Source organism: Patagioenas fasciata, chromosome 1 (assembly GCF_037038585.1).
Source record: "Patagioenas fasciata isolate bPatFas1 chromosome 1, bPatFas1.hap1, whole genome shotgun sequence".
Classification (NCBI taxonomy): domain Eukaryota; kingdom Metazoa; phylum Chordata; class Aves; order Columbiformes; family Columbidae; genus Patagioenas; species Patagioenas fasciata.
Window position 1 is genome coordinate 70,623,122 of NC_092520.1, and position 13,029 is coordinate 70,636,150.

Genomic DNA, 13,029 nt, shown 5'->3' on the forward strand with positions numbered 1-13,029 from the left:
GCAGCAAGTCACAGGCCATATTAGTACCTAGGGAAGGTGGTAGGCTCTGCAAACATGGTGGGGTGCCACCCATGGTAAGATTGTGGCTTTGAGGCCTATTTTGTTTGTTTTAATAACAGTTATTATCCTTGTTTATTCTTTAAATATCATAGCTGTGATAACCATCTTTTTTGCTTCAATGAAGTAGCTAAAGTTTTCTGCCATTGTAAAGAAGGTGAGGAAAGGGAGAATGGAAAAAAGCTGAAGAAGGAAAAAATTCTGAAAAACTATGGATAGAGCTTTGGTTTACATTTATTCTTAAGTTTGCCATTCTTTACCTTTCTTTAATTTCTTTCTGTAATTTCCTTATTTAACAGATGAGATTTTCTGTTTGAATTATTTGTTTCCAGCAATAAGGGATTAACCAATTCTACAAATATCACTACTCTATAAGAACTATACTATGAGAGTGGTTTTATCATATATGTAAAAGTTCTGGCTGCTTGGATACCATGGAAACTTCTCTGTGTAGAACTGGTTGTATATCATGCTTTGGAATTGTTTAGATTTCATGGTAGTGTTTGTTTTTCATGGGCTGATGCTTCAGCTATTAGAATAGGCAAAAGGTTGCAGGTTTGCTTAAGTGTCTTCTCTTTAAACTTTTGTTACCAGTTTGAAAAAAAAACAAGAGTTTTGAAAGAGTTCTTTAGCAGGACAGAACATTGGGCTACTGGTCCTGGTTACAGCCCTGTTTGTAAAAGTTACTGTAGGCAACATACTTGCAGGAAATAAAAAAAATCTTGTTGTAAGTAACCAGTAAATGTGAATTGTTATCTGTCTGCATGCCTTATGTCAGTATCTTCCTTTTTATACTTCATCCACTGGGATCTGTACTTTTTGAGGTTTACTGATATGTCTTTTGTTCTATGAATTTATAATACTAACCGCATTATTAAAGAGGCATCAGCTGTTAGCATCAGTGTCCAGTTTCCCTGCTGCTTTTCTCATGGGTGAGCAATAGCTTTACCATGAAGAACCAAAAAATATTTTGATTCCTTTGCAATGCAAGGGATAATATTAGTTTTATTGTTTGGAAGGATAGCCCTGCTTTCCAGTGCTAGCATTGTATAAGCAAGTTTGCTGTACGTCTCTGAACTTCTAGCAAGACAATTAATATTTTTAAAACATGTATTTTAGAAAGTTCATATCCTATAAATAAAAATATAATTAATAAATCTGTCTTCCTTTAAACTATACATAAATTACATGGGATTTTTTTTTTCAGATTCTAAATCTAATGATTTAAAAACCTAGAAACTAGCCATTGTTATTATTAGAGGATAATTGTTATCTTAAGAACAACTTTGGGAGAGAATGCCTCTTATGTAAACATGGGAGTAATTAAGTTAGTTTACTGCTCAGGCTATTTAGAGATGGCAGCACTATGGTGCACACTTCACTGTTGTGGGCTTCAAGCTGATAAAATTGTGAGGCATTCTGAACAGGATTTTTTAAACCAGGAGTATTTCAACTTTCAATCACTTTTCAGTGCTCTTGTGCATTGGACCTGAAAATAATTATATTTTCTACTGTGAGGATTAACAATACTGTCTAAACTATTTGGGCAATCTGTAATGGCCCACCCAAATGATTGACTCTGACTATATAAATGGGGATGGTAATTTGATTTACTATTTAATAATTACCTAAGAGCAAATTAGAGCATGTCTCCAAAGCTCATACTAGTGACTTAATGAGTAAAATCTGTGTTACCTCTTTAACTTAGTTATGTGGTTTTCTTTAACGTTTGTCACCATCCAAGTTTTCAACAGCATCAATCAGAGCACAGTGGTTGCAACTGTGTGCGTGTTGGTTATTCTTTGCCACACTTTATTGTAATTGTCACATTAATGTGAACCTTCCAAGTCAATTAGTTGTTATTATTCCACAAAGGATCTAGAAAAGACAATAATCAATTATAACCAAGGTATTCTTCAGTCTATTACCTGGTCAAAGTTGATAAGAAGTCTTATGTCCTGCATAAACTGGTTGTGGAAAAAGAATAAAAATTTAAACAGAGCACTGGAGGCTTCTCTTTTACTAATCAGAAGAAAGTATGAATGACCCTCCAAAGTCAGCTGTCTTGTCCGTGTGTAGCATCAGTTATTGCTTGTTCCTGCAGTATGGAAACATATGGCGTAGCTGTTAAAGAAGCACTTATTGCATTATCAGCTGAAATGATGGGTGATCAGTCACCTCTATGTATATTTTGATGAGAAGGCTTCTTTCAGAAAGAAAATCCATCTTTCTGTCTTTCTGTGGAAAATAAAATGCATTATAGCTAAGGTAATTTCTGGCGGGAAGAAATAAATTATGAAGAAGCACCATGTTCAGGTTTCATCTTATTTTCTTGATTAGCCCCTCCCTGATTAAATTCTTCAGAATTCGTTGTTGGTAGCATTGTGTCTTGTGGTTTTCTGGAGAATTGTTATGATATTTTACTGCAGTGCTACTTTTATGCTGTCTGTGATATGTCAAAGTGTTTTTTTAATACTTTGACTCTTTGTGCTGCGTGGCAGAAGACACTTGTTCAGTGAATGGTTTGGAAGTGTGTGGGCACTGGTGCTCCAATTGTTCTGATCCATTCATTGCAGCTGAAAAACAGTGTTTAGCGGTTGTTCCTACTCATTAGATACTTTTTCTGGCTTAGCTGCGTTAACTTTCCTTGTATTGTCTTTGACTAACATTAGGTGTATAAGCAGATTGTGTTAGGGCTACTATAATTTGCTTTTGTCAAATGAGTCTAGGGCTTTTGACTTCATTGTTTGATTTGAAAAGTGAATAGAAGATAGAGTTTTCTGTAAGAAATTATTTGTCTAAATACAATAGGCATCCATTAGTCTCATCTCTGAAGAGGCTATGAAATAATGCCTTATAACTTAAATCAAATATCTTCAAAAATCTTATGAGTACTGGTATTTATTTTGTTCGGGTAGCGGGGAGAGGAGAGGAGGGAAGAGGGAGTTGGATTGTTTCTCCATAGGCACTAGAATGAGCTTGTCTGTAAGTTCCTGAGTTAACTGTTTCAAAATCTGTTTCTGGTAGATTAGGGTGATATTGTAGTGCTTCATGATGAGAATTGTACTCTGCTGTTTCTGTGATTCTGGAGTAAATACTTGGATTTACCCTGAGTGAGGTAGTGAAAGGAGTTTAGATTTGTCTCAGTTCACCTCAATGAGAGAGACATTTCTTAACAACTTGCTGACAGATTGCTTTTCATTTTTTAGTCTGGATGCTTGCTAAATATATACATGCTTACTTCCAGTCATAACAATACACAAATCAGCCAGTGATACGATTCATCGCTGCTCGTAAAGTGTTGGTGAGGGTTGCTTTGTAAAAAGTGCAATATGGAGGTCTTTATTTTTTATTTGGTTTTTTTTTCTCTTTTTTTGAGTTCTGTCTTCCTTTTAAGAAAGGTGTGTGTGACATTTCTGGTGCTCTGGTAAATCTTTTGCGTCAGCAGATGTAATTTCTTATTGCTTACTTTTAATTGTGAACTTCTGTGGTACGTGTCAGGACATCCTGACTCTGGAAACCATATGGTTTACCAGCCTCCTCTTTACAAACTGACTTCCTTTGAACTGAAACCTTGTGTCCTCTGTAAAGAAAGCTTTGTACTGATTAATTGTTAGCATTTTTTGATGTGTAAGACTAATTGAGTTGTAATGTAGAAGTTTTGTGTGACTTTCTTAAAGGTTTGTTCTGGAGTTAAAGGTTCTAGTGATGTGCTGTATTTATATCTTCAGCAGAAGGTAAAGCCTTGTAAACCTCGATGACCACAGAATCCTGTTTTGATGTGTATATCTGAAAGAGAAACTAATTCTTTATAATAGATGTTCTTTTTGTATAGCTGAATGGACCGACTGTTGAAAATACACCAACCAGCATAAGCAATTTGCTTTTTCCTCTTGTTTTTATATTTTTAATTGTATTTCTGATATATATGAAACCACTTACATCCTGGTTGATGGCACATCTGATAAAAAAGATAGACTTCAGGAAGAGAATTAGTTATTTTTTCAGGAGATTTAAGTTAGCATAAAGAAGTAATTAACATGATTACAGCCTTCTCTGCTTGTAGTCTGCTCTCATTGCTGATTTTTTTTTCTTCCCCTGAATAAATATTTCCTCTTGTCAATTCTTTTTTCTTATGCTTGTTACTCCAGAGGTTGTAACACCTAATCAGCGATACTGATTTGTGTCATCTGTAGTTGGCTTTGGGAAGAATGTCAATCTTGTTTCATTTTCACTAAATCAGAAGTCACAGAGAACAGAAGTTAAGATAAAATATGTCAAAATGTCTACATTTTTCATAAAGGTTTTCACTTCTGTCTTTGGGATTCCAGTTCTTCTAACTCTTCTAAAAAAAGAAATTTGCGTATATCTCTGCATGGATGATTTTCAGATCTGTCTACTCATTTAAATTTTTTGCTCATGTTATGGAAATATCCTTAAAGAATTCTATCTGTCAGCTGAACTTCAGAATAACCAAAAGAAAATGTTTAATCTTCTTCGTAAGTCTCTCTGGTTAGTTCCTTTCTTGATCTTCCTGGGGTGACACCATCATGCTGCCTTCACTCAAGCAGCTCCTTTACTTGAACTACTCTTTAAAAAAGTTATGTCTGGCTCATTCAGATCAATCTGTTCACCTAAATCTCTCATCCATGTGTTAGTATTTTGTATATCAGTAAGTTCAGCTTTGCATTTCTGACCTTGAAAGAATTCCATCGTATCCAGCCTTTATTCTTTGAGAATGTTGATACAGGCATCTCCTAATCCACGACTTGAACCTTGTCCTTTTCTTGATCCTGATAACCTTCTCTTTATCACATGCAGTTTCAAAGTCTCTTGCAGTTATGGATTGCAGTTCCAGCATTCATCATTTGATGAAGAGATGACCAAGCATCTTTAATTTTGTTTGTTTTTTTCCAGCTTCTTCCTCAATCTATGAGGAATTCCTTTATGAGCCACTGAATTATTTTAGAGGTTGCCTTGAAACTTTGCTGTTTATATCTAGAAATATTAACCGCTAGTGCCCTGAACCACTCTGCACCATGTTGAACAATGTTGTGCTTGTGTATTCAGATTTGTCTGCATCCATCTGCTGTCTTTTTGTTTCCTACTGGGATTGTAAATTTCTCTGTGGGAGGGACTGTCTGATCTCCAACACATCAGAAGGGTTCCTGTTCCATTACTTGGTCTAATAGGTGAAATAATAATGTAAATTATTAAAGTAACAGTGGATCAGTGAAATGAGGGGAGCAATTGCAAATGCCATATTTTAAATACTGCTTTTGAATGGTGCTAACATGGTGCTAACATTTCTACAGTGATTATGATGCACTGTTCTAATGGTGCTAGTCTTTTTTTTTTTTTTGTTAATGCTTGACTTTGGTCCATTCTTCTATCTACACTTTTCTAACTGTGACCGCAGTTACCTAAATCTGATCAGTGTATACTTCAGAGAGAAAAAAACAATTACGTATTTACTTTGCTGTTTGTGGTGCATGAAGCTCTGTTAGTGGCAACAGTCTTAAGGTAGTGTATTTCTTAGAAATCTAGAAATTGAAGGAGGGGTCAGCAATAGCAATGCAGCTTTGTGTTTAGAGAAGTAAATGTTACAAGATAAAGCTGGTTCCCCACCTGCATCCTCTGGAAATGCGAAAGGCCACACCTTCTTCAAGCTGATACGTTAGTAGGAATAGGAATCTGCTTTCAGCAGTATTAAGATGTTTTTACAGCCTCATTAGTTACCTCAAAATAATGTCAAAGTCACTAATATATAATGTGGCAATCTCCGAATGATACCTATAAAACTTTTATGCCACATGGACTTAATTTTTTCGTAAGTATTTGCGTATGTACAGCTGCACACACGTGTCTAGAACGTGGCTATCTCTAGTATATCTAGTGTGGATATCTCAGTGCAATGGCATGCAAAAACTACCCATTATTTTCAATCTCTTTTACTTTTTAGAGCAGAACATTACAGAACAAACTAGCAGAGAATTTAGGTAGCCAGGAGATAATTAATCTAACACTGTATGTGTTGAGGAAAGAACAAGAGTACTTTTTTCTTCCAGAAACATTTCCAGTGGAGACTAGATTCAAAGAAAGGTGTTCAATTCATCTGAAGCTTGTTAAGTAATATATATTATTCAATTAATTTTGGTGCCATTTAGGAACATGATTCCAAATCCATTAAGATGTTATCTTCTATTACAGCCATGAACTGGAAAACATTGAGTTTATAATGTTTTGTTTCCTGGTTTATGATACCTGTTTGTGTCTTAATTTCTGTCTGTCATAGCTAATAGCTTTTGGACCACTGGTGTTGTTCAGACCATTTTCATATGTGTAGACTTTTCAAAGTTTAAATTCCTATAGATTCTAAGGGGTTGTATCATTGGATAAAGAAAAGAGAGACAGCAAATAACAAGGTAATGAGTTCTTAGCAAACATTTAAACATCTATAGGGAAGTTCATCTGCAACAAACAGATCTATATGAAATGACTGATATTGGCATTACTTACATACTGTATTTTGCTAATATACTCATTGGCATATAGCAGGCAGGCAAAGACATTTTTACTTCAAATGCAAAACCCGAAACTATGTAAATAAGCTTGTTTGCTTTTTATAGATGTGACAGGATTAAGTTAAATTTTACATCCTTTGACATTAGAGTCTGTGTTGGGATTTCTTGGAACATAAGTGAAGTAGGATTTAATTATTTGTGCTCAGACGTTGGAGGAATATGCTTACACCTATTAATTTTCAGATGTCAGATCAGTTTTTGCCCCAACATATTTCTTGGTTTTTACATTGTCCTTTTTTTCTTTTTTTTTCTTTTTTTTTTTTTTTTTTTTACTTATAGGTAAGATTGTGCCAAAACCCAAAGCTTCAACTCAAAAACAGCCCACCCTACATACTTGACATTTTACCTGACACTTATCAGCATTTGCGACTTATACTGAGCAAATATGATGATAACCAGAAACTTGCACAACTCAGTGAGAATGAATATTTTAAAATCTACATTGACAGTCTCATGAAAAAATCGAAACGGGCTATAAGGCTCTTCAAAGAAGGGAAGGAAAGAATGTATGAGGAGCAGTCACAGGACAGGTAAGTGAAATATTTAAATATGAAGTATGTTGTCTGGCCTGTCTGCATTCTTAACAGTGTTTGTCTGCAGCCATTGTGTCCTGACATTTTTAATTATTTAAAGAGAAGACATATTTATTGTTTGGATTCATTGACCCTGCAGGTCAATCAGTAATTTGCTGGATTTGTTCCACTGTGTGCTCTTATCTGTCACTTTGTGACCTTTAAAACCTTCATAAAACATTAATTTAATTGTAATTACTTACTCACAGGGCCTTACAAGATGTAAGTTTTCCTCTGGCAGAGAGAGGGTGATGGTTACTTGGACTGAGATTGACCTCCCTACCTTGATTCTTAAAACTGTGGGAGCCATGATGGGTATTAACTTAGAGCTTTCACAAGTGATGAAATGGAACCATACAATATTCACAGTTTTTAAATAGCGTGATGTTAGCATAAGGTGATGATAATGCTAGTTTGGTGCCGAGAAGCCTTTTCAGAAGCCTAATGGATCCCTGATTAGCAGTGGTTCAGTTTTAATAACAGAGATTAATGTCTATTTTGTGCAGTTTTGTTTTGGGAAGGGGTGCGGCAGTGTTGTGGCAATTAGACTCTGCCATGTGTGGTCTATCTTTAAATCTATTCAAATTAAAGATACGACGCTGTTTTTAAAGGACATAGTGGGGAATGGGAGATAGAGAGGAAGTGAGCGAAAGATTGAATCTCTGCCATTCTGCTTGTACCTGAGCTCAGAGGCAGAGTTGCAGTATAGTTTTAGAGCTGGTGAAATGTCAACATCCTTGTCAGTGTGACTGCTATTATGTTTGATTTATACATATGTTCCTTCCAGATCTTAAGCAATGATTATTCTGTTCAGTATACTGTGGTAGTCTCCTGTGCTTGATAAGGGATCTGAAGCTTGCTTAATGTCTAAGCATTATTTTTGAGTATGTAAAGACTTTTCAGTTGGGAATATACTTGGAGCGATTTGCTGAAAAGGAGCAAAATACACTGTTTGAACTACTTTAGTGATGAGTAAAGATCTTGATGAATGTATTTTGTGTTTGAATTCTAAATATCTAAAGGAGTGTTTTCACTGTAGATGCATTCTTACCAGAATCCTTGGAAAGATTGTTCAACACAGAGCCTATGGGTTCTTTCTTTTAATAGACCATTTGTTTTATGTACAGAAGTCATTGTGTTGCAAAGGAAATAAGAACTTTTTATGGTAAGGGAAATTTGATATAAATGGTTGTGTTATGTAAACAGATTTTATTTTAACTTCCCTGTGTTGTATGAAACCCAGATTTACTTATGGTTTTGTTTACAGTTAGCAATAAATTAAAGCCAGTTTGTGTCACTTTTTCAAAAAGTCTGCTATATATTCTGTATAGTCATTGAAACAGGGTCTTAGTAACTGTGTCTAGTGGTTAGAGTTGCTTTCTCCTTTCCAATTACCCCTTAATTTCCTGCATGAGGGTAACAGTAGTGATATAAGGATATATTTTGTGAAGAAAGCAGTGTTTGAAAAAGGTGCAGTTAGCATATTTACCATCATTTATTTGGACCATTCTTGTGAGATGCTTGGAGAGGAGGGATTTTAAAACAAAACATAGTAATGAAGTGCACTGAATCACAATAACTACTTCAAGCTCTCTAAATTTGGATTTCAGAAGGTGACAGCTATATTATTTTGCCTGACTGGATTTTAAAGCTTGAGGAAAGAAGTGCAATAGCAATGTTTTTCCTGTGCTATTATTAGTTGTGTTTCCTACTGTATGTCAGAATGCTTAAACAACAACAACAAGAAGTGTAAGCGTTGTTTCAGCAGTTCATGCCTCGTGCCGTTATAAGTTTGTCTACATCTTTGTGACTTCAGTGCACCTTCTTTCATCTACTGGTGATGTTTTATCTGTATACATGTCCCAGTTTAAAGTTGAGTAAAGGTATACTTGTTTGCTGAGCCCTGTAGTTAGGTACCTTTTGGTCTGCAGTGCTTCAACATACTTAATCATGTTAATTCTTCGTAAGTTAGTAAAAGAAGCTGTTAATATTTTTAGCTTCTTTGCTTCCAAATATGCCTGCATTAACCTGAGTGTGTTATTTGTTGATGTTGTAATGCAAATGTAGGAGTGATCATTTAAGAAGTGTTTTTGAAGATGTTTCTAAAATGACTGTCAAACTGAAGTGTAGTCAGTTTAAAAACCAGGCAAGCCAAAAGCCTCTCATGTTGACACTTGGCCAGTTTCTGTAGTTTTCAGTCTTGCATTTTTGTTTTATTTTCTGTTAGTGCCTCTGGTTTCTGGATAAGAAGTCATAACAAAAAAGATGAACTGGATGCATTTGGAAGCATTCTGTATATATATTTGATTGGTATACTTTTAACCTGTTAGAGTTACTGAATAATCTTTTAACTTCTATAGCGATGGTACATTTAGGAACTAATACCAATATACATATGATTCTATTTTCCTGATTTGTCATGGTTGAGACGGACAAACAACATAGACCAAGTTCTTCCAGGATGAAAGTAGTAGATGCCATTTATTGCCACAAGTGCATTTTTATACAGTTTTACCAATTCATGTGTCTCTTCATTATTGGTTACAAGTTACAGCAGTAACATCTCATTGGCTAATTTTGCTATCATTAATGTTACTCTTCTACTCCCTTCTGTCTCACGGATACACCTTAATATCTCCGGATACTCCTTTACTCCCATCTTTCTCACGGGTAGGCCTTAATATCTTCAAGGCTAATTTCTGTTCCCATGCCCTCCATCAGGGAATCCACGGACCCATCGTAGTCCCCCACACTGATTGCATCAGAATTATTATGTTGTGAAGATTTTGTCATGAATTTTAGTTCTCAAAGATCCTGTGGATGAAGAAAGATAGTGTGCCAGTCAGATTATGTACAAATGGCTAAAACAAAAGCTTACGCTGTGATGGTGTTGCCTCTTTGTGCTTTGTTCCATGTCCAACGCATATGATAGCTGTTTAAGAGTGGTTGATGCTGTCATTCTACACTCTATGGGGTGAGTCTTGCTAAGCAGAGAAAATGTGGATTACAAGTTTGTTTATTGCATATGAGTTTGATCTACCTTCTAGGTGGTATAAAATGTCTTCTCATAGTCCTCTTGCTTAATTTGGTAAACTGTACTAGATGCAGGCTGCACAAAAGTTTTTCTATGTATAAAGTAATTTAAAGGTTTTTTGTCACAGATTTTACTTTGTAAAGGTTATTAACACAGGCTTATTAAAATTACTGGTTTGGGTATATCGACTCTTCAAAGGCTTTCTGTGTCCTTGAGGGTCTGGGGTTTTGTAGTTGTTTCCCCCACCACCAGCCTGCCTTTTTCTTTTTCTATTGAGAAGTAGCCTAAGCTGGAAGGCATCATTTCTGTGAAGTCCAAACTTCCTTTTGTCTTGCTGCATTCCATAATTATGCATCCAGAAAAAATAAAATCTTTGTAGGCTGGCAGTTTTTCCAAATATGTTAGCCAGGTGTAGAAATCAAGCACGTAAGTTACAATGATAGAACTACAGGAGCAGTAAAGGGGTGATGGGGAGATTAGATTTGGATTCATTCAAGATGCTGGACATGGCCCCAGGGCTAACACAACCATTTCCTAGTAATGGAGACAAGTGTGAGCTTTCCTGTGCTTACTTCTAAATTGTGTCCTTGGAAGGATACATCTTGAGATGGAACTTGTTTATTGTCTATTTTAATATTGCATGCCTTCTGCTATGTGGCCTTTTGTCATGGTTGAGACGCACAAATGACATAGACCAAGTTCTTCCAGGACGAAAGTAGTAGATGCCATTTGTTGCCACAAGTGCATTTTTATACAGTTTTACCAACTCATGTGTTTCTTCACTATTGGTTACAAGTTACAGCAGTAACATCTTTTTGGCTAATTTTGCTGTCATCAATGTTACTCTTCTACTCCCTTCTGTCTCACGGATACACTTTAATATCTCCGGATACTCCTTTACTCCAACCTTTCTCACGGGTAGGCCTTAATATCTTCAAGGCTAATTTCTGTTCCCATGCCCTCCGTCAGGGAATCCATGGACCCACCATAGTCCCCCACAGCCTTTATATGAGAAGAAGAAAAGTATGAAACCAGAGTGTTTGTTTATTTTTAGTAATCTCTTAAATACTGGTTGGTTCAGCCCAAATAAGTTTGCTACTTGTTTTTAAGTGGCATTGCAGAAATGGAAGGTGATGATAAGATGAAAGATGGATATTTATTAAGTAGCAGAGAGTACACATGAAGATATTAAGAGAAGAGCAGAGGTGGTTTTGGGGTTGATGTAGAAAACAGTGTGCACATAGGGAGTCATTTGGTGAAGTCAGAGTCAAGGAAGTCCTTCAAGGTGATCACAAAACCTCTCCTGTTCCTATATAGAAAGACTTGCTAAATTCTCTTGCACAACTCGCCGTTTTGTTTCTCGATTAAAATTGCATGTTACTAGATTTTACAGCTTGAATTAAGTGGTTTGTTAGTGCAGAATTCTTGTCTTCCTGGGAGATCAAATACCTATGCTTCAAGTGGTAGATAAGGTTCTTCTTTGTTACTGTTCATGTTGTTTAGTGGGTTTATAAAGTAGTCCTTTTCTCTTCCTTAAGTTTGTGTTCACAACTGAGACCGGTTAAAGTTCTTGAATCAAGTCCCTGAACTGGCACATCAAAGTAGACAACGTTCTAGGTAGAGACCTTCCTACTGCTGAAATTTCTAGCCAGGGGGTGTCAAACTCGTTTTCACCAGAGGGCATGGCAGCCTCACGGTTTCCTTCAAAGGGCTGAATGTAATTTTGGGACCGTATAGATGTAGGAGTAGTTACATTTACACAGTTGTAAATTACATTTGGCCCTTTCAAGGCAACCCTGAGGCTGCTGTGGCCCCATTGAATATGAGTTTGACACCCCTGTTCTAGCCCGTTCTCTCCTCCTTCTAAAGTACAGACTTGATAAGAAGTCAGAAGAGTAAAGCATCAGGATGGACTTATGTCAGCTGCAGTACCGTTTATGTACATCTGTCCTGCGGTGAGAAATAGCTTACCTTACTACTTTGAATTATCTCATCTTGTACCCCAACTTTGCTTTCTTTACAGGAAGTTACGAGGTTTGTAACTTAGCCTTGTAACTTGTTTGTGTCTCCAGACAGAGGAGATTCTGTTCATTGAGAGAAGGATCTGGAAGAGTTTATTTTTAGTTCAGGATGATTTTATCTGGACAAATTAAGATTGTTTTGGCTGATGGTTTTTTTTTCTTTGGCCAGATTCACGAAAGGATGTTAATGCCGCTTTTCGCAGAGCCAGTTTTGGCTATTGGTTAACATCACACAGATAACTCAGTAATTGTCAGGTTGTAAGGATGACAACTTTCACGAAAGTGAATTGAAGTTGTTATCATGTGGTGGAAGTTGTTTGCTCCTTAAAATCCTGTGATTTTTCTCATTTTCCAAGCATATTATGTAGTTTTTGGTCTTTGGTGGATTCCAACCTGAACAGTTAGGCTATACATACCATCAGTCTGTTGTCTGATGCCTATAAACCCCTATACGTAAGCTATGTCAACATGTTTTAGAGATCAAATAGATGGACTCTTTTATTCTAATCTCGCTGAAGTTTAGGCAAAGGAATCTAGTATTTGCCCTTTCCTTTCTTGTATTTACCTATATTTTTAGATGTTTTCTTAACTAGGTTTTTAGGAGAAGAAGCCGCCTTACTCGAAAGGCTTCTGAAGTGTTGACTCATTGCTTCAACTCCTATGCTGTCCCTAGAAAAAAGAGGACACTGCATGTATAACCTATAATATAGGAATTGAGGATGGAACTTGGTTACAATAATTAGCCTCTAATAAAGAGGCTT

General features: G+C 36.2%; 1 protein-coding gene across 7 annotated transcripts in view; it reads left to right on the top strand.

The window, feature by feature from the left end:
• CBLB (Cbl proto-oncogene B) overlaps positions 1 to 13,029 on the top strand; it is a 138,833-nt gene that overhangs the window by 3,336 nt on the left and 122,468 nt on the right. For 4 of the 7 annotated variants that reach the window (XM_065829407.2, XM_071808533.1, XM_065829409.2 and 1 more), the window contains exon 3: positions 6,921 to 7,171. The exons of the other annotated variants lie outside the window; for them this stretch is intronic. In XM_065829407.2, the coding sequence (XP_065685479.1) occupies positions 6,921 to 7,171 (251 nt within the window). The remainder of the gene's footprint in view (positions 1 to 6,920; positions 7,172 to 13,029) is intronic. 7 annotated transcript variants of the gene reach the window in all.